General features: G+C 36.9%; 1 protein-coding gene across 2 annotated transcripts in view; it reads left to right on the plus strand.

Annotated features, from left to right (window-relative positions):
• The window catches only part of LOC148421866 (polypeptide N-acetylgalactosaminyltransferase 18-like), a 109148-nt gene that overhangs the window by 71951 nt on the left and 10672 nt on the right, over nt 1-26525 (plus strand). The window contains exons 7-10 of one of the 2 annotated variants that reach the window (XM_088416439.1): nt 276-461; nt 2278-2415; nt 8389-8484; nt 24126-24290. In XM_088416439.1, the coding sequence (XP_088272565.1) occupies nt 276-461; nt 2278-2415; nt 8389-8484; nt 24126-24290 (585 nt within the window). Of the gene's footprint in view, nt 1-275; nt 462-2277; nt 2416-8388; nt 8485-16850; nt 16927-24125; nt 24291-26525 lie in introns of those variants that run through there. The other variant, XM_088416440.1, reaches the window with a different exon arrangement.

Here is a 26525-nt window from a genome sequence, read left to right on the forward strand (position 1 = left end):
GCTTTGACAGGATTGACAGGTTTGCCGTATTGATCATGATTTCTGTTTTGTTCACAGATGAGTAATTGAGGTTTGTGTTCATGTAAATTTTACATTTACAGTTTAAGTTGCTTAAAACAAGATTGTGTGCGTGCGTGTGCGCATGCATGTGTGTTTGTGTGTGTGCATGCGTGCGTGCGTGCATATGTAAGTTGTAAATGGACAGCACTGTAAATTAAGCCGATTCAAACAAAATTAAAAGTTTCTTTGTATCTGTCTCTTGCTGTCATTTTTAGGTATGGCAGTGTGGTGGAAGCGTTGAGGTCCTTCCTTGCTCCAGGATTGCGCACATCGAGAGAGCCCACAAGCCTTACACAGAAAACTTGACGGCCCTTGTGCGTCGCAATGCTTTAAGAGTGGCTGAGGTCTGGATGGACAACTATAAGAGTCATGTTTACATGGCATGGAATGTTCCATTTCAGGTACAGTATTTAAACATTTTGGAAAACTGTTGAACCAAAGTTTTGATTGACAGATAATGTTTTTGCATGCATGATAGTTCACCTAATTACTCTCATCAATGACTAAAACCTGAAGTCGCTATTATGTCTTTGTTCCGGTATTTGGATAGAATATGGACCCCAGACTAAGTAGATGAATATCCAAAAGATTTATTAACAGAAAGCGCACACCAAGCGTGGATAAAAACAAAACACAACAAAGGTCATGTACAAAAGAAATCGGATCACATATCAAGGTCTAACCAAAACAGGGACTTAGAAAAATGTCCAAGCAAAACCACACCGAGAGGCGAGGTGAGTGCTCGGGTAAAGATTTTCACCGATAAAAACAAATTCACCTCAGAGCGCACATGACACTTACTACTTAATTTAGTAATTCATTGCTACATGCATTCATTCCACACAAACGTGCACATGACTACTTAATATGGTAATTCATTCACGTATAACTGCTTGAAACGTAATACTGCTTATGGTTAGCTCTGCGTAAATGATCATTTTGAGAACGCAGGATTCGGTTTGTGTCAGTTGACAGATATCGTGTCTGGATCGGGGGTGTCAAACATATGGCCCGCAGTCCGGTTCTGGGTTTAATGGGCTTAATCCAAGCACGCAAGATGATTTTGTGAAGTGCAAAAATGAGCAGAATTTTTTAATAAATAATAAACTTGAAATGTTTATGATTAATAGTAATGTTAATATTTTACGATTAATAGTAACGTTCTACTTGTTTTATTTTGGACAATATTAAAAAAAGAATAATACATTAGAAGTTGTTGTTTTAAAGTTATATAAATGTATAGCATGTTTTTATTGGAATAGAATTTCCTCCATGCAAGCTTAAACGAGATTGACACCCACATCTCTTCTCTGGATGGTACCGTGCTGCTCAAATGGTCTACCTTCAGGAGAAAAATCATTTTTACCTAATATCAAGTTGTGGACCAAATTTTTAAAACATTCAAATTTATTTCACTTAAGAATTACACAGTGGACTTGTTTGTCCAATAATACACAATCAGGTATCAATGAGCCAGAAAATCAAGAAGCAAAATCAAAATGCTTCAGAAGCTCCATAGGAGGAAAAAAATAGACATGTTCAAACTAAACAAATGAACACTCAAACTAAAAAGTGGACTTCTCTACCAAAACGGATTGTTAAATCAGTGGTTGTGGTATGAAGATGATATCGGAAGCCATATGTAAGTTCATCCTATTTTAAAAAAAAATATTGTGACATTTGTTAATATCTGTTGTTGGTTCTTGCTCACATCTTGGTAATGCAGTTTGAACCTTGGACTTACTTTTTCCTTTTTATGGTGCAGTTTTTTCAGACACTTGTGTCTGGACCCAAATTTTTTTATATTGCGATACCCAACAGTTTTCAGAGGTAAAATGAGCCCTGGATAACAACAAATGTATTTATATATCACAACGTGCACCAACATCACCACACCTGTATTGTCTTACCATACTGTGGCAATACTATAAGCGTCTGGATATCTTACAGCAAAAATGGGACTGCAGGCATAGTTTACTTTCAGAACAATTTGGAGCATGACTACAATGCCCTATCTTTTACAAGAAACTGTACAATGGAAAAAAATTAGACCAGCCAGCTCGTTGAAGGGAAAACCATGCGCAGGACTCGCTTAAGAAAGAAAGAAAGAAAGAAAGAAAGAAAGAAAGAAAGAAAGAAAGAAAGAAAGAAAGAAAGAAAGAAAGGCTTGTAATTTTCGGTGTTTTGTTCATTTCATTTGTTCATTTCTTTAAATAGAACTCAGGAATAAATATTGGGGACATTTCTGAAAGAAAAGCCCTGCGATCCAGACTGAAGTGTCAACCATTCAGCTGGTTCCTGGCCAATATCTACCCCGAGCTGCGGTCCTACAGCAACATAGCTGCTTATGGAGTGGTGAGATTGATCTCATCTTTTTCGTTCTTGCATTCTATTTAGCTGACATGTTTTGTTTTCATTTAAATACACCAAGTCTAAAGTCTTGCATCATAGATAGGAAAACAGCATTAACACAACGATAACTCCTCCACATATGCCATTGGTATGTTGTTAAGCATATACAGTATATTTCAATTTTCTACCGAGTATTACTCATGTTTGAGCAATTTCACTTTCTTATTTTATTAATTATCTAGAACAATCATTGTTTTCTTGCAGTCACTGTTAAATAATGTCAAAATTTGGACAGAGTTACCATGGTTATTGTGATCAGTCAGATTATCCTGACCATCATGACTTTAGGATTTCATCCTCCATACTGTCCTTAGTACACATTATACTCATGTCACTCATCATAGGAACTCACCATTCTCCTTGCTGAAAAAAAAAGTGATTTTGTGCTGCCACCATCTGAGTTTCGTCATGCTTGTTTGCCTCTGCTTGTCTATTTTCGGTAAGTTTCGTGATAGATGTTGCATACGCACACCACTGTATTTGTGTATCCATCTCACTCTCTCTATCTATCTATCTATCTATCTATCTATCTATCTATCTATCTATCTATCTATCTATATGTGTGTATATATATATATATATATATATATATATATATATATATATATATATATATATATATATATATATATATATATATATATATATAGTGTATATATATATATATATATATATATATATATATATATATATATATATATATATATACATATATATACATATATATATATATATATATATATATATATATATATGTATATATATATATATATATATATATATATATATGTTTTTTGGGTTTTTTTTTTTTAAGGCTTAAAATAACAGAAATCTGCAACCAAGAAATCATTGCATTCAAGTTAGCCTCGCTTAACAAATAGCAACCCAAGATGGCAATCGGTTGCTTCAGCAGTGAGTTGTTTTATATCGTTCGAGGTAGCCACGGCCAAAAAAAACAGTCGACTGTCAGGGAGTTTTTTAGTTTTCGAAAACGATACTCTCATTGACATGAAATGATGACATTGAACTGACAGAATCCACTTTGTGCTATTCATTAACGAGTTGAATGATTGATTTGAAATAAACTACTATCATTCAATGGCAGTTTATTTCAAATCACTCATTTTTTTAAATATTGTTGTGCATTTATACTGTAAATAAAACTGTTTATATAAACTACTGTAGGAAAATGCAATTTGCCAAAACATTCGGAACTTATATATTTTAGAGGTGTAATTTCAATATTGTGATATATTTTTGTTCAAGGTTATCATAACGTCAGAGTCTGATATCGTCCCATACCTACTCACAAACATTCAAAATAATGAAATAACATGTTAAAATTGTGACTGATAATTCTCCTGATATGCTCAGAGATGAAGAAACTGGCACACGTTTAATGCTTTGCATTAATACTGTACAATTTTGAAGCGCCCTTGGAAAGCTTCCTCATAAATGTACTCAGAATTGAGAATTGAAAGTACTGAGAGTTATTAAAATGTTTCATTTGGGCAAAATTATTTTATTTTTATCATGTAATTTTATTTTATAATTAAAAGTTATGTAATTTATAGCTAACTTCAGAGTAGCGGTTGTCCACATGTTATTTTGGGGGAAAAAAGGTTTTCTTACAAATCAAAAGTTAGTAAAAGTAAAAGTAAAAAAAGACACTGCTTTTTTATTGTCTTGCAAAGCAGACTGAAGTTATGTGATGATTCTTTGCACATCAGTAGATTGAAGCAGAAATCATATTTGATTGAATTGACTCATTATGATTCAGAAATCTATTCGGAATAGAATTGAATTGAATTGAATTGAATTGAATTGAATTGAATTCAAATGGGAATGAATAAAAAGCAGGCGCGGACAGCTGGGCTCTGACGGCTCTGGAGCGAACACAAGAATGGAAGCCGAGTTCTCCTTTGCCGGCAAAGAAAAGTCAATCTTGTTTGGTCTGAGTTACTATTTTGTTGCTAAGCAGCTGGGCTTGTCTTCTTTCATAGATTTCTCTGACAAAGAGGAAACTCTGCTTCCCTGTTTTTATGTTTGGTCAGCTACAGCTCTAGGTCGATATCAGAAGACCCTTAGTCCAAGGGCAACTCCGGCCCTCCTTATTCCCAAACTACAGCAAAGGGATGGAAATGGGAGGGAGTAACAGCACAGTTATTAAGTGATTAAAGATTTAACTAAATATATGTACTGCAGTAATCGGGGGGGTTTCAGTCTCCATTAACCGCGAAAAACAAGGGAACACTGTCATTGTATTTTGGTGTGGCAATGAGCTTTTCAACAGATTTAAAGGTTGTAAAGAGTACACTGGAACATGTTTGTGGTAGTTTTCATATTTAATATAAAAATCACAATATTAAGATTGAAGGTCGACAAAAATGGCGTTTGGGGGCACAAAAAAACATTTTTGCACCATGTTGTCACGCCACTGCTTTTACTGTGTCATTATGACTATATTACCCTACTGTGAGTTCTTGTATGTGTTGATTCAAATTGATTCAATATGCTTAAACACATACCATATTTAAAAAATATATTTAAATATGTAAAACATATGCAAGTCAGTGTGGAAGGAGGCGTTTCTTTGCTTTCGAGAAATGTTGTATATTAAAGAAGTAAATGGTAAATTGACTTACATTTAAATAGCGGTTTTCTACCTGAGATACTCAAAGCACTTTACACTGACAGCTCATTCACCTACTGATGATACAGCATCAGGAGCAACTGGGGTATAAGTAGAGCGTCTAAGATAAATATAAAATACAGTGAGTCGAGGAAAGAAGTTGCAGTACATTAAATCCATTTTTATGGTACTAGAAATGTGTTTGCATAACAGAGCTCTATTATTTGCTCCTCTACTCTCAACGCTTGGATTTCAGGTCGACACAAACTTTAGCCCAGCGTCAGCTAGCAATGCCCTTCTTAAATCCTACACTACCATATTTCTTCAAGTACAAGTTGATCTTGATTATAAGTCGACCCTCGCTTTTTTACTTCAATTTGTGTGACTTTTACGAAACGTGATTATATGTCTAACCCTGACTGTAATGGTTACATAGATCCGTGGTTCCCAACCTATTTCAGTGAAGTACCCCCGGTGAAATACAGTATGTTGTCAGCCGAGTACCCCTAAACCAGTGCAAAGCATTTTGGGTTAAAACAAAACAAAAACAAAAAACAAGCATGCTATCAGTGTCTGATTTAAATTTTAGAACCTCTCAAACATATTTGTATTGGTCCACAAATAAAAACAAAAAAATAAACACAAATTGTCCTCTTTTGGATCATAGAAGAGATCTGTTGTCAAAAAAAAAAAAAAAAAAAAAATATATATATATATATATATATATATATATATATATATATATATATATATATATATATATATATATATATATATATATATATATTTATACATATTTGTCCAATAAAAAATATTGACAAAAACAGCTGAATATTAATTTGTCGAAAAGCCCTAAAAGTCATCATCTCAGTCTGACATGCCAAATAGCTCTTCCCATTTAACTCCTGGACATACCTCTCCTGTCATCTTGTCAATTGTTCAAACATCTTCATTACTCTTCCATGGCTATTCATCATCTTTGAAATGGATTTGCTGATCATCTTACTTGGGATGTTTTTAGCCAAGTGACAACTGTTTAGAGATTAAAGTTTGGAACGTTGCCCTTTATTGTTTCTCCCCCCACCTGCCCACATCCATGCAAGCTTGTTCAAGGGCACATCCAAGGGCTGAAGGAGAGCAGTCTATCCGTATTTTCCTTTTCATAATGCCTCAAAGTATGCCAGGAATTTTATCCACGCAGCCCCATTGTTAACAACAAAGAGGCAATAAATCGGTGCTTGACAAAAGTGCAGTTTTGTGGCATTCTGTGCAAACGCTCTAAAACGGATGCATACTATATCGAATTAGAGGTATATGTTATCATTTAAGCCTTGTAAATTGTATGATATGACTTATTTTTCATTCAAATTAATGTTATTAAAATATATAGATATGTGGAAAAAAAATGGTCTGTTTTGAGTTATGTGGTTATAAGTCTACTCACCTAATATAGTGGTTGAAAATGAGGAAATAAAACTTGACTTGCACTCAGAAAAAATCATAGTTTTTGCTCATGTTTGTAATGACAGAGAGCAGGCAGTGGTTCACTTCTATTCTGATCACAACTTTTGATAAGGCAAATGCCTGAAGCTTAATGTTTTGAATTTTTTTATGATGTTTAATGTTTAAAATGCTAGACTGAGTAAGGAGTGTTTTCTTTTGAATGTGTCTGTTTATATGACATTGACCTAACTGACTGGTTCTTCATATTTCTTTTTTTATAAAATGAATAAAGCCAAGGTTTTGCCAGTACCATTACTCCTCTAATTCTGTTGATATTGCGGTGTCAATGTTAATCTCTTCAGGCCAGCAAATGCCCTTGTGATGATGGATGGATAGATAATAACCGAGGTTTTTAATGTAAGAGTATTTTCCATATTTGATTATCATTGGTAACCAAATGTATAATACACAGACTGCAACTGCTGCTTCATTTTACTCCCAACTATATGAAAAAGTCAGCAAATAGGAAGTAACAAGGGGGGACCAGTTCGTTAATGAAAAGGTTGGACAGGGAAGTTGAAATAAATCATGACAAAACATTTAGTTTATTTTTTTTATAGTTTGTCAATTAAGACTAAAGCAACTATTGATTTAAGTAGAAAAAAACATGGATTAGTTTTTGTAAATGGTTTTGTTGCCTCTAATAATCATGGTGTGCCTAATGGCAGGTTCACCTTTGTGTGGCTGAGTGTTCGACTTACCTTGTGGTTTCACTGTATCTGAAGATTTCTCTGATCAACAAATTCAATATTTGGCAAATATTTAATACATTTGCATGATTATAAAAAAAAAATCAAACATTAAAAATGAAGACCATACTGGAAACACGGTGAAACAAAAACAAGCAATTGCTTGATGTGATGGATGGTGCAATTTGGGATGAGGTGCAATTGCCTGCTGCCCCACTTCACTCATATATTTGAACTGAAAATATGAAAATTCTAAGGTGGAGTCCATCACATAAAAAAGAAGGGATATCCCTCTGGTCCCCAAAGATGATAGATAAAATCCCATAGTTTACTAACAGACAATAAAAACCCAGATCAATTAAATATTTACATTGAAAAGGTATTGACAAAAAGAACCCTAACAACATAAAAGAACAACGTATTGGAATTGGTTCAAAAAATGAAAGGCACGAAACTCATGATTCACTCTCAACAAAAAACAAAAAAACAATCATGACTCTCACAGTTGGGGGCCAAGAGTCAAAAGGGCCGTTGCTGTCACTGCATGGACAACTTTTAAATTCACCATTCTCTGAATTGATCTGTTTTATGTGAAGTGCGCTCACTTCTTAGCACAATTTCAAACATTAACACAAAAAATGACAGCCAGGGCTTTAACTAGTGCTGCCGCCTCTAAAACTGAAATTCAGAAGCGTGGTCTGCCACATTATAAATTGCTATGTTAATCAGTCTTATTAGAGGACACAAAAATTGTGTCACATTTGCTGGGGTTTATTTGAATGATGAATCGAAATTGCACAATGATAATTACTGACAGTAGATTTCACCCATGGGTTCTGTATGAATCTTCGCGAAGTGAACAACTTTATGACACTGTGGTTCAAAAAGCTTCAGGCTTCATTTTGCATCACTAACCTTAACACCTAAACTGTTTGGCCCTCCCATTCATACAACTGTCTACTTGTTTAATTAGTATGAGATATATATATATATATATATATATATATATATATATATATATATATATATATATATATATATATTTTTTTTTTTATCTCAGCTTTGTCTTTTTTGCTTTTGTGAATTTCACAGTTGAAGAATAGTCTCAGAAAGGATCTGTGCGTGGACCAAGGACCTGACACCGACAACATACCCATCATGTATCTCTGTCATGGTATGACAGCACAGGTCAGTAAGCTATAATTTCATTCGAGTTTCCTTCCTTCTGGCAGTCCAGACACATACAATACCTGAATAAAACATACAGTCAAAACAAGGGTCGTTATTTTCATGCCCAGTGTACACACCCACAGCGCTGGAAAAAGCTTGCATTAAACTGCATCAAGGTGTTTGCGTATGTGAAAATGCCAAAACTCAGAATTACACCGCTTGTCATTGCAGATTTGTGGTGGTCATGAAAATAGAGCACTGAAATTAAAACTGAAATCACTGCCAAAAATACCACTGTTCACTGCATATGACAGTGGACCCCTGTCATATGAAATTAATCCACTCAGAGGTGGGGATTGTAAGGCAGAATCGTCGTATGGTGGGCAATGGAAAACTATGGTAATTAGCTAATGTGTGTGAAACCCCCAGGTAAAAACAAAACTTGTATACACAGGTACGTATCAAAAATTGCTAACAAAATTGTATATCAATCAATCAAACTGTATTTGTATAGCCCTAAATCACCGAAGTCTCAAAGGGCTTCACAGATGAAAAGAGGTCATGTGGAGACTCCTTTCGAAAAAAGAAGTCATACAGAGACATCTTTTGGGTGTAAGGTACACAACAGCATCCCCTGTCAAAGCTCCCATAAGGGGAAGGAAAAACTCAGAAACCCCAATTAGGGGAAAATCAGAAACCCTCAGAAGGGACCACAGGTGGGAGGAGCCCCCTTCCAGACCCACAGGTTGAAGTGGATGCTGCATGTACCAAATACAAAACAAATAGATACACATTTCAGACAAGTACAGGTAAACAATATATATTACAGAAAACATATTGTGCTATATAGTGCAACAATGTCTGGACAGCAGGCAAAGCCATTGGGCAGGAACCGTCCCACATTCCAACCAAGTGGACCGCAGACGAGATAGGAAGGAGCTAAACCGTGTTAAGTTGTCGGGTTATTGCAATTGTCACCTCCTTGCTGTCGTCTCCGCGCTGTCGCGTTCCTCGTTTTCCTCCGGTCCCCCTGCCACTCTACCCCCGTAAGTTTACTTTAGCGTTCGTTCCTTTTTACATTACCCAGCTTTTGTCTATTTTTGTTCTTGCCTTGTTTGGATGATTAAAACCTCCATTTTTTGAGCATTTCCCCTCTTGGCTTCCTTAAAACCTTGGGTCCATTCTCTCGCACCTCCTCACTCCACTCGCCATGCCAGACCGTGACAAAAACAACTCATATTTCATAAGTAATTCATTTACTTACCATTGTGCTGAAAGGTGACGTATAATCATATACATACCTGCAGTTGACAGCGGAAAGTTTAAAATACCCTAATAAAGGCCTTTGCTTTAGGATCACACACACAGCATTAACGTCACTGCTTCTTGCAAATGTGAATGATCAAATTACAATTACATGATTGTTTGCTGCTTTGGTCTGGTGGTTGAAACACTAAATCCCCAAGACATTTTTTTTTTTTTTTTTAACAGCTTATAATGTTTATTAGCTGAGGTGGGCACTTCGTCAGCCCTGACAGACTGTCCATCAGTCTGTCACCAACTGGACCTGACTGACAAATGATGGGAATGCTAAAAATAAAATGGCAAATTAAAAATGGCAGAATTGCAATTTTCATCCGCCGTTGTAATCGTTAGGATAGATATTACATCAGATGTCCGTCAGACGTCTGTCATAAGTCCATCAGCCCGCCACGATCTTTCTGCTCACTGAAATACAATTCAACTGATTTGCATGATCATCTGCTATATTGCTGCATCTTTACAGTAAATTCAGCCTCAGCAATACTTTGTTTTACATAGTACGTGACAGACGAAATTTAGACGTTTAGTCAAATGTTATCGAAACCGTCTCCTAAAGTTGTAGGGCAGGCAGTTATAAACGAGAACCAACATCCACCACGTGAGTGTCATGTAAAGCATGATATTGCCATCCAGTGGTCATGATTGCTTTTTGCACTCTTGTCCAGTCTGCATTGTCTTTAGATATGGGTTTATAAATATGGTGTATTATAGCCTAGGGTTAAACCTCTTAGCTGGCTTTGTTTTTGTGTTACACTTATATTATTGTGTCGCTGTGGCAGTCCGTGCGTTTCACACTTACGTCTTCAGTGATTCGACCCCTCAGAAGCACATTACTGGGCTGCACAGGCTATTTTCTGGAGCATTTACACATCATTAAACCTGCATCAGCAATTAAAACTTAAAATATTTAATAAAAATTTAAAATTATTTGTTCACAAAGTTTTATGAAGATCACCATGAGCAGGCAAGCGTTGACAAGATTGTACGCTCAATTACAAATCGCAGTTTAACATAAGAACATCATTTTATTTCTATACTACTAATTGAATATGAACTAAATTATAAAAACATATTAAAAATGAAAACATATATGAATTAAATGCTTGACTTACCAAAACGTCTGTCCGTCCACTTTGTTTTCATGTTACACTTATATTACTGTGTTGCTGTGGTGGTCCATGCGTTTCACACTTAGGCTTCATTGATTCGAACCCTCAGAAGCACATGTCGGCATTACTGGGCTTCATAGGCTCTTTTCCGGAGCATTTATACATCAATAAACCCGCATCAGGAATTAAAACATATCGTTATATGTGATACTGCCAAAACTTAAATTATTTAATAAAAATTTAAAATTATTTGTCTACATAGTTTTCTGAAGTTCCCCAAGAGCAGGAAAACTTTAATAAGATTGTACACTAAATTACAAATCGCAGTTTAATATAAGAAAATAATTTTTCTTTACCAATAATTCAATATGAACTAAATAAAATTACGAAAACATATTAAAAATTAAAATAAATGAATAAATGAAATACTTGACTCAGCGAAACGGCTGCCCCCCACTTATTGGCTATTGCAACTGTCCATTAAATATAAGGGCCTGTTTACGTATGTGTTTGCACACTGCACATATGTCTTTGCACACTGCACAGAAGCCCACAACTGTAGCTTGCGAATGCCCTCAAATGGGTTTAATTGCGAGCAGATTTCATACAGCCTGCCAACACAAGTTAGCTGAATTCGAATTGGCTAAAACCTCTAACCTAAAACTACACCACTGGAAGGAGCGTGATCAAATGGATATAATATCACATGAAAGAACCGAATATGGAGAATAATTTTATGTATTTATATATATATATATATATATATATATATTTATATATATATATATATATATATATATATATATATATATATATATATATATATATATATATATACAGTCAGCCCCCTGCTTACGAGCATCCTGATTTGCGAACATTCCGCCTTACGAGCGTGGATCAGGGAGAATTTTGTCCTCCGCTTACGAGCAAACCTCTCGTCTTGCGAGCATTCCGTCAAACCAGCCATTGAGTATGTAGAAATGTTCTCGCCTAACTGCGTCAATATATTCAGCAGTTGCGTCATCTACAATCATTAATAGATACTTATGGCGGTAACGTGAACGCTATTGGTCTTACAATCTCACACTGACTGTCTCACTCACGGTGTCTAAATATATTACCATTTAAGTGTAGTGTTTGTACAGCTAAAGGGAAAAACAGCTGACATGAAATTAAATGTGCCGATTGCAGGACAAAGAATTGTCATTGGTTTAAATGTGTGGTTTTTTTTTAATTAATTGTCAATACATTCCAACCGTTTAAAAAAAAGTGCGAATAATTATCAGTCAGTCAAGGAGACGCCAATATGCTATTGGTCGATTAAGGTCACCCGGTCTCACTCACGGAGATGCTATTGGCCGGCGTCACACGTCAATCACAGAAATGCCGATATGCTATTGGCCGAACGCCTTTATCTAGCTTGATGGGACAGGATGGAAGGAAGTAGACAAAATGAGTGAAAAACGGAATGTTTTGAAGACTTTGCAAACTTTATCTGTTAGACATAGCTTCTAAAATTACTAGCAGCGGTAAAGGAAGAAATAAGAGGATGATGTTTTAGTATCTCCGTGATTTGCACCATGACTGAAAGAGTTACTGTAACACTGTAAGACCAATAGCCTATATGCGTTGCCGTATTAACTCAAGAGGTTAATCTCTGCACCCTATTACGGGTGATGATACAGCGCCATATAATGGTTGCTAGACAAGATTGCATGTCAGGTTAGTCGGCGATCTCCCGATATGCATTGGGACAGCGTCATTGTTGCAATTTTGTGAGTTGTAACCAAAGGTGAACTGACGCTCGAACAAGCCATAAGTGTGCTGCCTAGTAAATGCAACACACACAACAACCTCTCCGCTTCCACCGTGCTCAATTCACGTCGGGAAAAACAGTTGACATGAAATTAAGTGTGCCGATTGCAGGACAAAAAATCGTCACAGATTTAAATGTGTTTTAATCAATAAGATGTCAATACATTCCAACCGTTTAAAAAAAAAGTGCAAATAATTATCAGTCAGTCAAGGAGACGCCAATATGCTATTGGTCAATTAAGGTCACCCGGTCTCACTCACGGAGATGCTATTGGCCGGTGTCACACGTCAATCACAGAAGTGCCGATATGCTATTGGCCGAACGCCTTTATCTAGCTTGATGGCACAGCTGGTTGGGATGGAAGGAAGTAGAGAAAACCCTGACTGAAAAAGTTACTTTGACACTGTAAGACCAATAGCATATCTGATTTACCGTATATACTTAGAGCATTCATCTCTGCTCATCTCTGCTTATCTCAGCACAAGTCACGTCTTTCCAAAGGTAAAAGTCATTTATCCTTTGTATTTGTTATTTAATGCAACTGTACAGTAGATTATGTCACTTAATATTAATTTATGTATACAGCGTGATGATTTTACCTAAGGCTTCTGCGCGCGTTGCATGCACTCACGAATTAACATGGGTTTGGATTGCCCGCTATACGAGCAATTCGAGATACGAGCGTAGCCGCTGAACGGATTAAGTTCGTAACCCGGGGGCCCACTGTATATACACACACACACACACACACACACATACATATATATATATATATATATATATATATATATATATATATATATATATATATATATATATATATATATATATATATATATATATATATACACACACACACACACACACATACATATATATATATATATATATATATATATATATATATATATATATATATATATATATATATATATATATATATATATATATTTATATATATATATATATATATATATATATATATATACACACACACACACACACACACATACATATATATATATATATATATATATATATATATATATATATATATATATATATATATATATATATATATATATATATATATACACACACACACACTGCTCACAAAAATTAAAGGAGCACTTTAAAGAAACACATTGTATACATCAGATCTCTATATGAAGTTGGATATCTATACAAATAACGACAGGGCAAATGTTTTAATGAAAATAAAAGTTTTCAGCCTACAGAGGGCTCAATTGTGTAGACACCATAAACTCCGAGTGAAACGAAGATGTGGCAGGCTAGTCCATTTTTTTCACAACTTAATTTCTGCAACTCAAAATGCTTTTCAGTATCTTGTGTGGCCCCCACAAGTTTGTATGCATGCGTGACAATGTCGAGGCATGCTCCTAATGAGACAATGGATGGTGTCTTGTGGCGTTTCCTCCCAGATCTGTGTGAGGGCAAAATTATTAGACAGGTTTAATTCAATTCATGTGAAATTGACTTTTATTATCGTTATGATAATTGTTCTAGTTTGTATTTTAGTTATGATAATGTCAGGTTATGTTTGAGTAGCAGAGAAGGCCTGGCTGGCCCTGACGGTCCACCACTAGTAATTTTAGAACCACAGACATGGTGTTAACTTTAAGCGCAAGTACAAAAAAAGAAAAAAATAATTAGTATGAGTGTGGACAGAAGTAGACCAGCGCCTGAGGAATGACGTTTGAAAAAAAGGCAAGGCCCCCTAGTGGTGGAGGAAGGTTGGACAAAAATACACCAACAGACAATGTCGTCTAACTTGAAAAAAATGATGGAACAACAATGATGGAAAGGGGCGGGTCTCTGACGAATATCAGGCCAGCAAAAAAAATTTGCCCACCTCTGTTTATTAGAGCGTGCATTTGTGATTTAAAAAACACTGAGACCTGGCGATGAATGAATGATCAAGCTATTTGCAGGAACAACTCCAATGTTTCATGAATTTGACAGCAAATACTGTATTCTCCTAAGAGAAATTATCATAATACAGGACTAAATTCTTGCAGAATAACTAACAATGATAAATACCTGTTCTGCATAAACCAATTGAAAAGTATAATGTATATATTGTTTTGTATGATCAGAAGTATGTCTACCTGCAACAAACCATCTGATTCAAATGAGCAATATAGTTATTCAGCTTCTGCAGAACTTGCTGATTGTCTGTTCGTTTGAATCAGGTGTGCAACGTAGAAACATACAAAACATCCAGGAGAATGGCTCAAGGACTAGGATTGAAGATCCCTGATCAATAGAATCGATATTAAAGTCAATATTGTACAATATTGATACCAAAGTCTAAGAATAAGATTTTTGCTCTCTCATGGGTCACACAATCCCTTTTTATTTTATGTATTTTGTTTTGGGGTTTCTTCGTTCATGCTAATTGTAGAATTGTAGAATTTTAAAATTATTATTATTATGGAATGGTCAACAAAGCAATTTAAAACCATATATTTTATATTTATTCCTTAAAGAAAAATGATATAAAATAGCATAATATTTTGTGAACCTAAAAGTGCTGTACATAAAGGTTGGTATGTGTGATATTGGCACAATTTTTAGCTTTGTACATATAGATGCCAAAATTTCAAGTATCACACAACGCTACTGTCAAGCAGTCTGATTGGGTAAATATGCTCACAGCTGGTCACATAATATCACTAGTCAATGTTATACAACCACCCAGCAGATGAGACAAAATGGTCTTGATTTTCTTTAAGTCCGGTATCTCATTCAGTTGTCCAAATTGTTGTTATCATGCCCTTCCCTCTGGCTGCAGTCCACATGGAAGGAAGGTTATCCTGCTTCTTCAGCCTTCGTTTTCTCCCTGTCCTGCAAACACTTGACACATACGTGCTTACCTATAATTTTAGAAAAAAGCAAATTTACCTATCATTCAAATACAATATAAATATATATATAAACTGTGAAAATTACATCTAAAATTATGTTCAAAGCATATGGTGTCAATTGATATCCTAAAACAGTATTTCAGTTATACCAAATTAATATTAAATGATATTAACCACCAGTGTTTGACTTCATTTGCGATCAATTAGTGATAGATTAGTGATATATGTGTATCAACATTACTAAAAACAGACCAGTTTTCTCCACATATTTGTGTTTGAATAAAATGAATTTGATTGTGAAATAAGTAATATGTTATTTACAAGGATCCAAATGATTAAATATACTGTACTCCTAATTCGAAATAGTGTTCACACGAACATCGCAAAAATGCAATTTCATGAAACATCGCCTGATTGCCTCTCTTTTATCAACAACGAGGCCTCATCGATATTTTTTTTGGGGCGAACTTTGACACATAAGGTCAAGAAAAAGGCTTGACGTTGAAGACAAAAATGCACGAGCAGTGGCATGGATGTCAGCAGGTATGGGGAAAGATGATTAGCAAATCATCATTTGACGAATTGTGGAAGAGTAACGAGCATGTTTGAAGAGATAACGAGGAGAAAAAAGAGCACGTCTGAGATAGTCATACTTTGAAATGAGAGGAGCTGTTGGAGACAAATTAATTTTCATCCCTACCCCCCAATAAGAGCAACATTTTGATACTCGATATACGATGTAGTGATGCATCTAAAAGTACCGTAATTTCATCTTTTTAATAACACACACAATGTGTTTTATTCGTATAGTCATGAACTATATAACCACTAAAGTCAGGGGTAGCCTTTTAATTGTGTTTTTGTAAAGTTCACCCAAATTGCAGTAAAAAAGGGGGGGGGGGGTGAGTTCTAAGCGAGGTTGACATACTCTGAGAAAAACGGTAACTTACTATTAAAAAACAGCACTGTGTAAGAAATAATGTACCAGTCTAAAGAGAAGTACTATCTACCAAATGAGAATTTCACAGCCAATAAGATCAATCCTGCTTCAACCTTGCAGTAGAAACTGCCAGTTCAATGGGCTGGATCTTGAATAGCATTTTTCTGTGGTTCACACGATCTGCACTCCATACAGTAGCCCTCCATGGTACCCTTTTGTCATCCACTCATCTAGATTAACCTCTTAATTATGCAGAATCAATTTTACAGCTGGTGTGAATGTGCTTGTTTTGTCTTCTTGCGACTCAGCAGATGGCTGGTGGGATGTGCCCATTGTAGGATATTCTACTGGCATCGCCTACTGTCATTAAAAGCTCACTGGGAGCCCCCGCACTAAATCATTTTCAAATCTAGGTAGGAAACAAGTGAGTATGAGAATGTGTTTGAAGTGAAAATTAGAGCAGAACCTTTTTATCAGCTCATTATCATTAAGTGGAATGTTGTTGTATTCATTGGATATGTGAGGAAACATATAATAAGTACTATATTAAAGGAAGTAGGTGTAATTTTTCGCATGCACCTGTGGGAGCTTTAGGGGCATTACGGTAAACGCAGCAATACACACCTACTCCTGCTGTCCAGAACAGCCATGGCGACCTCCGAAGGAGTGCCACCCCCATGTAATATAATTTAATGACAACTAGACCTACTATATTTAAAATATAATGTTGGTCGTTGAGTACACATTTATTCGTTCAGTTTTTGAAATTTAGTTGTTGGTTTTTTTTAATTTATTCATTTTTAATGAAAAACGGTCAAAATCTTACAGAGTGTCACTTTGAGTAGTTCCATAAAAACAGTATCAGAGGAAAATGAAATAAAGTGAAACGACAACGCACATTGTGGTCTCCGGTCAAATGTGTGCATTGCCATTATACACGATATAAAAGAGTTGTGACAGGGTTAAATTCAACCTTGCAGAATTGTTTTTTTCCTACAGAAAAACTGTTTTTGATTATAAATACACCAGTGAATACTGTATATGGTATTCAAGAAAACAAAATGAAGAAAGCAAGGCACTTAAGCAGCCAAGAGCCCTTCTGTCATGAACAGGGCCATGTTTCTACGACACTTTCCTTTTCCTAGGATGCTGCCAGCAGGCATGTTTCAGTCTGGCCTCAGTTATTTTTGCTTCGGAGGTTAGTATTGCAGTGTGTATGAATAGAGCATGAACGGATAGAATCTCAATGCGATGAACAATGGCCCAAAAAGAGATTTTCAGTACAAAATGATAGTTTCCATTCATCTATACATCTAGAGATGTGTGGTATGGACCAAATGTACATGTAACTCTATTTCATCTATCTATTATCTATAGCCGCTTATACCCACTAGGGTCTCAGGCTTGCTGGTGCCTATCCCAGCTCTCTACGGAGAGCAAGGGGAGGTCACCCTAAACTGGTTCCCAGCCAATCGCATGGCACACAGGGATGAAGAACAATTTGCACACCCCATAACACCTAAGGACAATTTAAAATGTTCAATACACCTGCCATGCATGTTTTGGAAATGTGGGAGAAAGCCGGACTGCCCGGAAAGATCTCATGCGAGCTCGGGGAGGACATGCAAACGCCACACAGGGAGGCTGAATTTGAATTCGAGACTCTGAAATGTGGGGCACACTCCATATGAGGAAAGACACTGTATTGGGTTATACTGTAATGCTCTACAACAGTCGCATGCCAGAGGGCCTTTAATCGTGGAGAGTGCTTTCAGCCAAAAAAAACTGCAGATAAACCCCACTGGACTGTAAGCCGTTAGCGTGAGAAAAAGTTAGCTGCTTATAGATATAGTTCAAATTTTACGTAAATACCAATGCAATAAGCCTGGCTTAAAGGCTTCCCTTGTTCAACGTCAGGAAAAGTGAACACGTGTCGGCTGAGATTGTTATCAGTTTAACACAACCCTGTGGTTATTGTGTAGTATTATTATGCACATGACAATAAAAATCTTGAATCTTATCAATTTTAAGGCACTGTGACAGTAAAAGAGACAGCATTATAAAACCCTCTCAAGACACTTTAGTGTCAGTCTATCAAAACATGCAATGCTCAATGCTTTTATTTGTGTATGTGCTTGGAGAAACAAATCACACACTCCACACTAAATGCATGCACTGTCTGAGTGCACACAGCTGTCTGAAATGTTGTGTTTTGCAGTGTTTTAAAGAGCAGCTTATAAGCCTTTTTTGTTGCTGCTTCACGGCGTGATAATGACTTCATCTAGGAATGTCCTGTTCCTGCAAGGCACTCATCAGTCCCATCAAACGCACGTACACTTTCTCCTCTGAAAACACACAGTGGGTCAGTGTACTCAACCAGTGATTGCAGTGAACATTGGTAGCTCCTTCCCTGTCTCTTGTGTTTCTCCTTGATCTGAATTTTTGTGTGCAATGACTGTGGGTGCTTATCCGCCTTGTTATGCTCATGTCAGGTTCCAGAGGATTTCGCGCTGTTCTCTCAGGCTTGGGCAAATCCATGTCTGGGGTTTAGGATTTTGAAGCACTTGCCCTGTTTGATTTGCATCACTAGACCTTTAGAAGGCTTCAAAACTAGGCCAACCAAAGAATTCATTAGTGTGTCCTTGTGTTTCTTCAGGTATGCAAATGTTTGCAGCCAGGATGTACATTTATTTCTCTGACCTCTCTTTTCTCTTATTCGCTTTCTGCCTCTGGAAAATAGTCATCCTTTTTTCATCAGGTTTCCTGCTTCATTAGACCAATTAAGAATATTGAACGTTATGATACTCACTGTAACCTTGACAAGCTCAGAAAAGCTTGGAGAGTAATAAAATTAAGTTCGAGTGTTGTTGATATTTGCTTCAACTTGACATTTGAAAAGGAACTTCAGGGCTCGGACAGAAAAGCTTCAGGACTCACAAAAGGTATAAATATTTCAACTACAAATTCACCTTTCAAAGTAAAACTAGTACACTTTCCTGACCTGTGCCATGCCACCATGCAACCCTGGAAGGAGTTATCCCAGACAAACCATGCGCATCCATGCACATATTCATTTCCAGTGTTTGTAATCCATTACAAAAGTAATGTAATCGCTATAATGCATTACGTTTTGCTCTAACGCGGGAGTGTAATGCATTACACACACACACACACACACACACACACACACACACACACACACACACACACACACACACACACACACACAAAAGTATATTTTACTGGGTACAAATGAGAGTAATGAAATGCATTACAGTGCATTTTTTACCTGAAAGTGGGAAAGGCAAGGCAAAATGTTTACTTCCTGTCATTAGCATCAACTACAGCGGTGATGAGTGCAGCAGCAGCAGATGACTGGTTGTGTATGGACAATACATAACATAGTAATGAATTACAGTTTTGAAGCAACTTGCCCAAGACTTTTAATTTTGGGTAGAAAGATGTAAGACAGTGAATATGCTCATGAGAGAAATCAACAGCATTGATTATGAAATTAGGCAAAGTCCATAGAAATATATACAGTATATACGTACATATATATATATACAGTGAAACATCCAATGTCAAGCACCAATTTGCGACTGAGGAGAAAATGTATGCATAGTTGTCATGCATAGTTGGATATAACCTCAAGCAAGAAAGAAAGTATATCAGCTTACCTCAGCTGGAGTTGTTCTGTGTGTGTTTTCATTCCCACATCACCATGACAGAGTATCTTCGAGGAAGATACTGAATCCCCAGTTGCTTCCCGTGCTATATTTTCGGTGTGAATAAGATTCTCACATTGCTTTCATTCCAACATAGCCCATTAATCACTCGGTGCAGGGGGTGACATTCTGAAGAGCCTTGGCTCCCAAAGGTGTGATAGCATTATATATGAAGACCGTTTAACCTTCACCTCATTTCAGCGAGCATGTCAGGGATTGACTGCATTTACTCCAAGTGTATTTGACATTTTTATTTTAAGTCCCCGTAAAGTCCAAGTAAAACCATTGTAGGAGTGCCCATCTCCCCGATGAAACTTACACCGCATGTTAGGTAAACTAAGAGAAGCGTGCCCGTCTCCAATCATGAAACACCCACGCTGATAGGAGTCAAGGGAGAGATGAGAACAGCGCAGGGGCAGAGCATTGAGAATCTCTTACCTAGATTTCTTTTGTAATAAATTAGAATTTCAAGTGTAAACTCTGATTGTTATCATGTTTGGTCAGCTACAAGCTTCAAGCTAATTAGATGCTTATTTAATCACCGCTCTCAATGAGACTTCAGCCAAATGGATGGGAAAGGTAAGGGACAACAGTACAGTTGCTCTACAGTATTAGATTTAATTTAAGTCAATATGTGTACTGCAGTAATATGTGTACATATAACTCAGGTACCCCCATACACATATGAAAATTCTTTTACTACTTAGCGATTTTTCACTGATCATGGGGGGGGGGGGTGGACAGTGAACAATTATGCAATATCCTACAAAGTTCATGGGAGATGTGATACACCAGTCCAATGTCGGAAGAATCCAGAAGCCAGCATGCGCCGTCTAATTACCGGTAGTTGTAGAAACTCTGTTTTAACGTCAGTAGCTATGAGACAAAATGCACAGAGGCTCATGTCGAGTAATGGGAGGGGCGTGTCCAAAAAGCATGTATCAAGGCAGGCTTCATATGGGCAAGATGTGTGAAGCCTTGCTGACTGGCTGGATCAGATGACCTCTTCAGGAAACTGTTCAATGGTGTGGCTTGCATGGCATTTAAAATGGTCTCAAATGCAATGGTGATCAACTGTCATCTTACAGTTTGTGAATTTTCAGTCAGCTGTTACACCTGTTTGTACATACAATTGCAATAGTTTTTTGGGGGTATTGTCCATTGTTACATATCCATATTTTAAATCGACAGTTGCATTTCTCCTCTCCCCAAGCTTGATCTGGGACCCAAAAAATTAACTTTTTAAAGCCAAACACTTTGGAATAGCTATTATTTTTAAATGACAATGAATAACACATTATCCTTATAACACATGTTGTATTTTGTTCATACAGTAGCATAAGCACATTCGTCTCAATTTATTAAACAAAAAGCCATAGAATTCTCAATACTCTTGACTTCTTAGGCTTTTGGACCACTTGATGGCATCATAGAACAAATGAAGCAACATGAAGCTATGAAGCATGTCCCCACCAATTGATTCCACCAATTCAAGAAGCTTCATTTGGCCATTTGTCATAGTCATTGGCAGGCGATGAAGCGGTGCTTTTGGTGCATTCAACATGTCACATGTTGTCATGCTGTCATATCACACATTTGATTACTCCGGTTGATAGACTAGCAAATCAGCACACAAGGCAAGAGAACGCAAAGTGTACATTGGGTTACCAGCTAAACCTAAATGTAAATTTCAGCTTATAATCATTAATACAATATCACACTTTTCTTGCAAAATATTGGAAAAGACGTATCTGCCTGCTGATAGTCTTGCGCCTTGGAAAACAATTTGAAACATTGCAAATTTATGCAGAAACTTGTGGTATAATGTGTGTCAATCACAAAACAAATGGGTTTATTCCGACAAAAGCGCATTAATAAAACCATCTATCGGAGAAATATACTTTTAAGCCAGCAGCACTTAAAAAGCTACAGATAAGCAGTCAGCAAGCAGGTATTTGAAGTTGCTGATATCTCGGAAATCTGAAGACCCTCCAAAGACTTGTTGCATAATAAATATGTAAATGTCATCTCATCCTAATCGTATAAGAAAAAAATTGTCGCAGTGACCTCAAAAATACAAGCGGAGATTATGTACATATTTATTCATTGAATTCAGTGCTACATGGACATGATAGACAGTAACATCAATAAAGAGGTCGTAGAGTGATGTGGGCTGGAAAAATTGGGGGTGAGATGACTTCCCTCTTTCATCTGCTTGAATGTGAGCATTAGTGTAAGGCAGGGCTTCTCAGAGTGGGGCAGGCGCAAAGTGATGGGGGGGGGATGACCCCGGGGGATATGTTTTTTTTTTTTTTTGTCATGGGAATTTTAATTGCAATAAAATAAGATTTTTTCATGTTTTTTGTTTTGTTTTTTGTTCCAGGAACTTTGATGCACTTGGTCATTTTTTTTCAGTTTTAGATTAAGCTGTAACCTGTATAAACCCTGTAAAAAATAATTAAGAGTTGTTGAAAGTTGAGTTATGTTGTTTTTCTCTTCTTTCTCTTTGAGTTGTGGAGGTAATATCAAAGATGTTGTTAACATCCAACTTCAAAATACATTTTTACAGGTAAATCATTATTTTCGAAAAATGAACATAAACAGCATGTGCCTAATAAGTTGAAATTTTGGAGGGTATGAAGTGGAGAGCTTATTAACAAGAGGTGGGCAACTTACATTTTTTTGCAGGTCCGACATTCGTCGTTTGTCAGAGCCCCCCCCCCTCCGTCATCGTCAATCCATCATTATATGGAGAAAATATCGGCTCTGCTACTGTCAGAAAAATCTAAAAAAGAAGACCCAGACAAGCCCGAATGCGAAACAGCAAAAAATAACTCCGACCAACCAAAATTGACTTTTCTTTGCCGGCAAGGGAGGACTCGGCTTCCACTTTCGTGTTTGCCTCAGAGCTGTCAGAGCCCAGCCGTTCCCACCTGCTTTTTATTCATTCAGCAAAGCATTACACAATACAAGACATAACAAAAAGAGCTAGCCGGGCATCGCCAAATGCTGGACCAAGGTTTCAGTTCACATTTTCCTGCGTTAACTTCCTGCGTTAATTTTACAGCGTTAACTGAGGACTGGTGCGAGATTAACTCGGACTGCATAGATAGATACCAATGCATGCTATTTTAGACAAGAAATAAACACATAATGACAACAACCTAATATATGATTTCCTTCACAGCTACATCCCATAAAAGTGAAAGTTCTCAGCAGAGCTCTCCTTTCAAATCCCCTGTAAAGTGCACAGCAATCTCACTCCCATCCCTTCACGTGACAAAAATTGATTTCACAGAAGTGATCATCTTGACCCCGCGACAAAACACCTCGCATAGAGCGTCAACGACGCGCTTTGTCTCGTTCGGTGTGAACATAGCATAAAATGCAGCAATATAGCTGATAAATATCGGTAGAATTTTATTTCAGTAAGCAAAAAAGGGCGTGGCGGTCTGACGGATAAGTCTATCCCAACGATTACAACGACTGATTAAATTGCAGTTTCGACATTCTTCATTTTTTGAGCATTCATCGGTCCAACAGCAAAACAGGAGTCCGTCGGCGGCGCGTGCTGACTAAGTGCCCATCACTAACTATTTTGTAAAATAAACAAGAACAACCTTTTAGCCTAATAGGTTGATCAGGGTTTTCTGTTAGGCAGTCATACTTAACCACTTTTTTAAAAATGTGTTGATGTTGTTTTCATCACAAATCATTTTTCCCAAAAAAACATTTTATGGAGTGGTGCTGCAAGTATCGAAGAAGACAGTTGCCCCACAAAGTGCTGTTTTTTTTTTTTTTTTCGTGTGATGACTAATGCGGTAATGTTTTTGTTTTTGTTTTTTTTTTCCATAGAATGTGTACTACACCAGTTCCCAGCAACTTCACCTTGGAGTGTTGAGTCCAACCATTGATGATGATGACAACAAGTGTCTGGTTGACGTGAACAGCAAACCTAGATTGCTGGAATGCACCTATGCAGCCAACAAACACATGAAGCTTACTTGGACTTTCACTCAGGTAACAATAAGTTTAATTTCAATTTCACATTTTTGCATTCAGACAGAACTATCTGCCAGTGAAAACCCCCTTTGAACTAATTCAAATAATTTTATTTTAATAGGAATTCATTTGCCCTGAACCTAAAACTGTGGGGAGTAATTTCAACTTTATTGTAGGGAAGTTTCTTATTCTCAAATTTATTATTGTCCTCTGTCCTCTATCTTTTTTGTTTGTCACTTCACTAAGGATCACATACAACCTGGTTTATTTCTCATTGAAAGATTACTTCCAGGGTGGTACTCATCACAGCTCATGTATTTGCAATTAACAAAATGTATTATTCACCATAGGAAAAAATAGAGATGTCATTAATCTGTTCGAAATGTCTTTTTTTTTTTCAGCTGTTTGAGTAATTTTGTATTTTCAACATATAAATCGAAGGAACCAGGTGATATCTGTGTTAATCAGTAGAAGATGATTATAGCTTCTGTTTGTTAAATGAGTTTCATCACATTGTGTGTTCCACACCCACAAAGTTACATAGGTATACAGAGTCCATCCCAAGGTCTCAGCGCACATGATCCACATGGTGCAACCACTATCATGGTAATCTTGTCCAACAAAAACAATTGCAGAAGACTAGCTTTTTCCTCATTTTCAACTCCTGTATTAGGGAAAGTCGATTTATATTTATTGTTATGTTTATTAGCTCAAAACCATTTATTTCCCATATCTGTGTTTGAATAACATGAATTCGTCTGCAAAATAAGTCATAGCATGTCATTTACAAGGCTTAAAATGATTAGATATACCTCTAATTCAGTATAGTGTGCGTCTGTATAAGAGCGCTTGCACAGAACGTTGCAAAATGGACTTTTCGTCAATGATATCTTTCTGTGATAATGAGTAGAAGATGATTATATGTTCTGCTTGCAAAGTGAGAGTTGCTTCATTTAAAGACTGGGTTGCCCAGTGTACGATGTGTTTTTTAGGGCCCTAAAATTCAATGATTCAGCTTTAGGCCTATGTACTTCATTCATGATATATCTTGAGTTCACTCAGTCTGCAGTAAATGGAAATGTCCCCCTGCCAGAACTACACAGCATTTTAGGGAAGTGGCTAATCACTCATTGAAGAGTCAAGTCGAAGGAGGCAGGTCTTTTGAGTTCTTAAGGCTACTGTTGAGGCAAATGCGGAGGGGTGAGACATGTGAGCAGAAGGATTGAGGTGGGCTTTTCTCTTCAGAGCATGCTCACTGACCTGCAGAGAAACATAGAGAACATGTTCATTTGCTCTCGAAAAAGTATTGAATCCCATTAGCACAACCTAAGAAGAACTAGAGAGGACAGGAAACAGCAGTTGACAAGTCAATCATGCTAGGAAGGTTCAAGTATTGGATTTACCAACACAACATTCTACCACAAATTCTGTGACAGACCTACTTCACCGCAACCCTGCCCACAATCAAGAACGTCGACATTCATAGATGGTTTGGCCTTCCCAAAAAAAAGTCTGATCGCCATAGCTGAAAGAAAAACACAATTTTTATTCAGAGGCATGAAGAAAGTGTTCATGGTCACCTGTGGTAAAAGGCTAGTACAGTATAGAGAGTCCACAGATTCCAACGCGGTGAATTACCATTGGCTGACTAAGTTCTGAAGACAGTCGCAGAATATCTGTTAACTCATACCCAGGGCCAAGCAACAGCAGGGACTAATGAAGCAATTCCTCTACTTTTTCATGGCTCTAGAAAGGCACGAGACACAGAAAAGGATTGCCAAAGCTTTTTGAAGATGTTTGATTTTAAGATGCTGCTCCTGATCCAAAAGACAATAAAAATAACATGCATGAGACCAAACATGGTGCTCTTGTCAGACCAAACAAGGTGCTCATGCTAAAACTCACGGTTTATTGAGAGACCAGATGGGAACCCTGACCCCAAGCTGCTGGAAGATTGCTACAATCAGTAGTAAAAGATTCGGTGCCTGCCTTTTCAGGTGGACTGCAGAGAGCTGGCTGTCGTCGGTACATAAAGTCTTCCATCTCTTGAGTATTACTACCATATGTCACACCGCTTGGGTTTCAGAAAAGACCTCGAGGTGGCTGTGCACTGCTGAGCAGTGCTACTCAAACATGATTCTGGGATTGTTTGAGCACGGCTGAGGCAGCCGGGCGAGGCTGTTTGATTTTCCAGGCATGAAACACCTAATGATCCCGCCTGGTTACATTGCTGATGATATATCTGAGTGCATC

Source organism: Hippichthys cyanospilos, chromosome 6 (assembly GCF_059441005.1).
Source record: "Hippichthys cyanospilos isolate Australia breed blue-spotted pipefish chromosome 6, RoL_Hcya_1.0, whole genome shotgun sequence".
NCBI classification, from domain to species: Eukaryota; Metazoa; Chordata; class Actinopteri; order Syngnathiformes; family Syngnathidae; genus Hippichthys; species Hippichthys cyanospilos.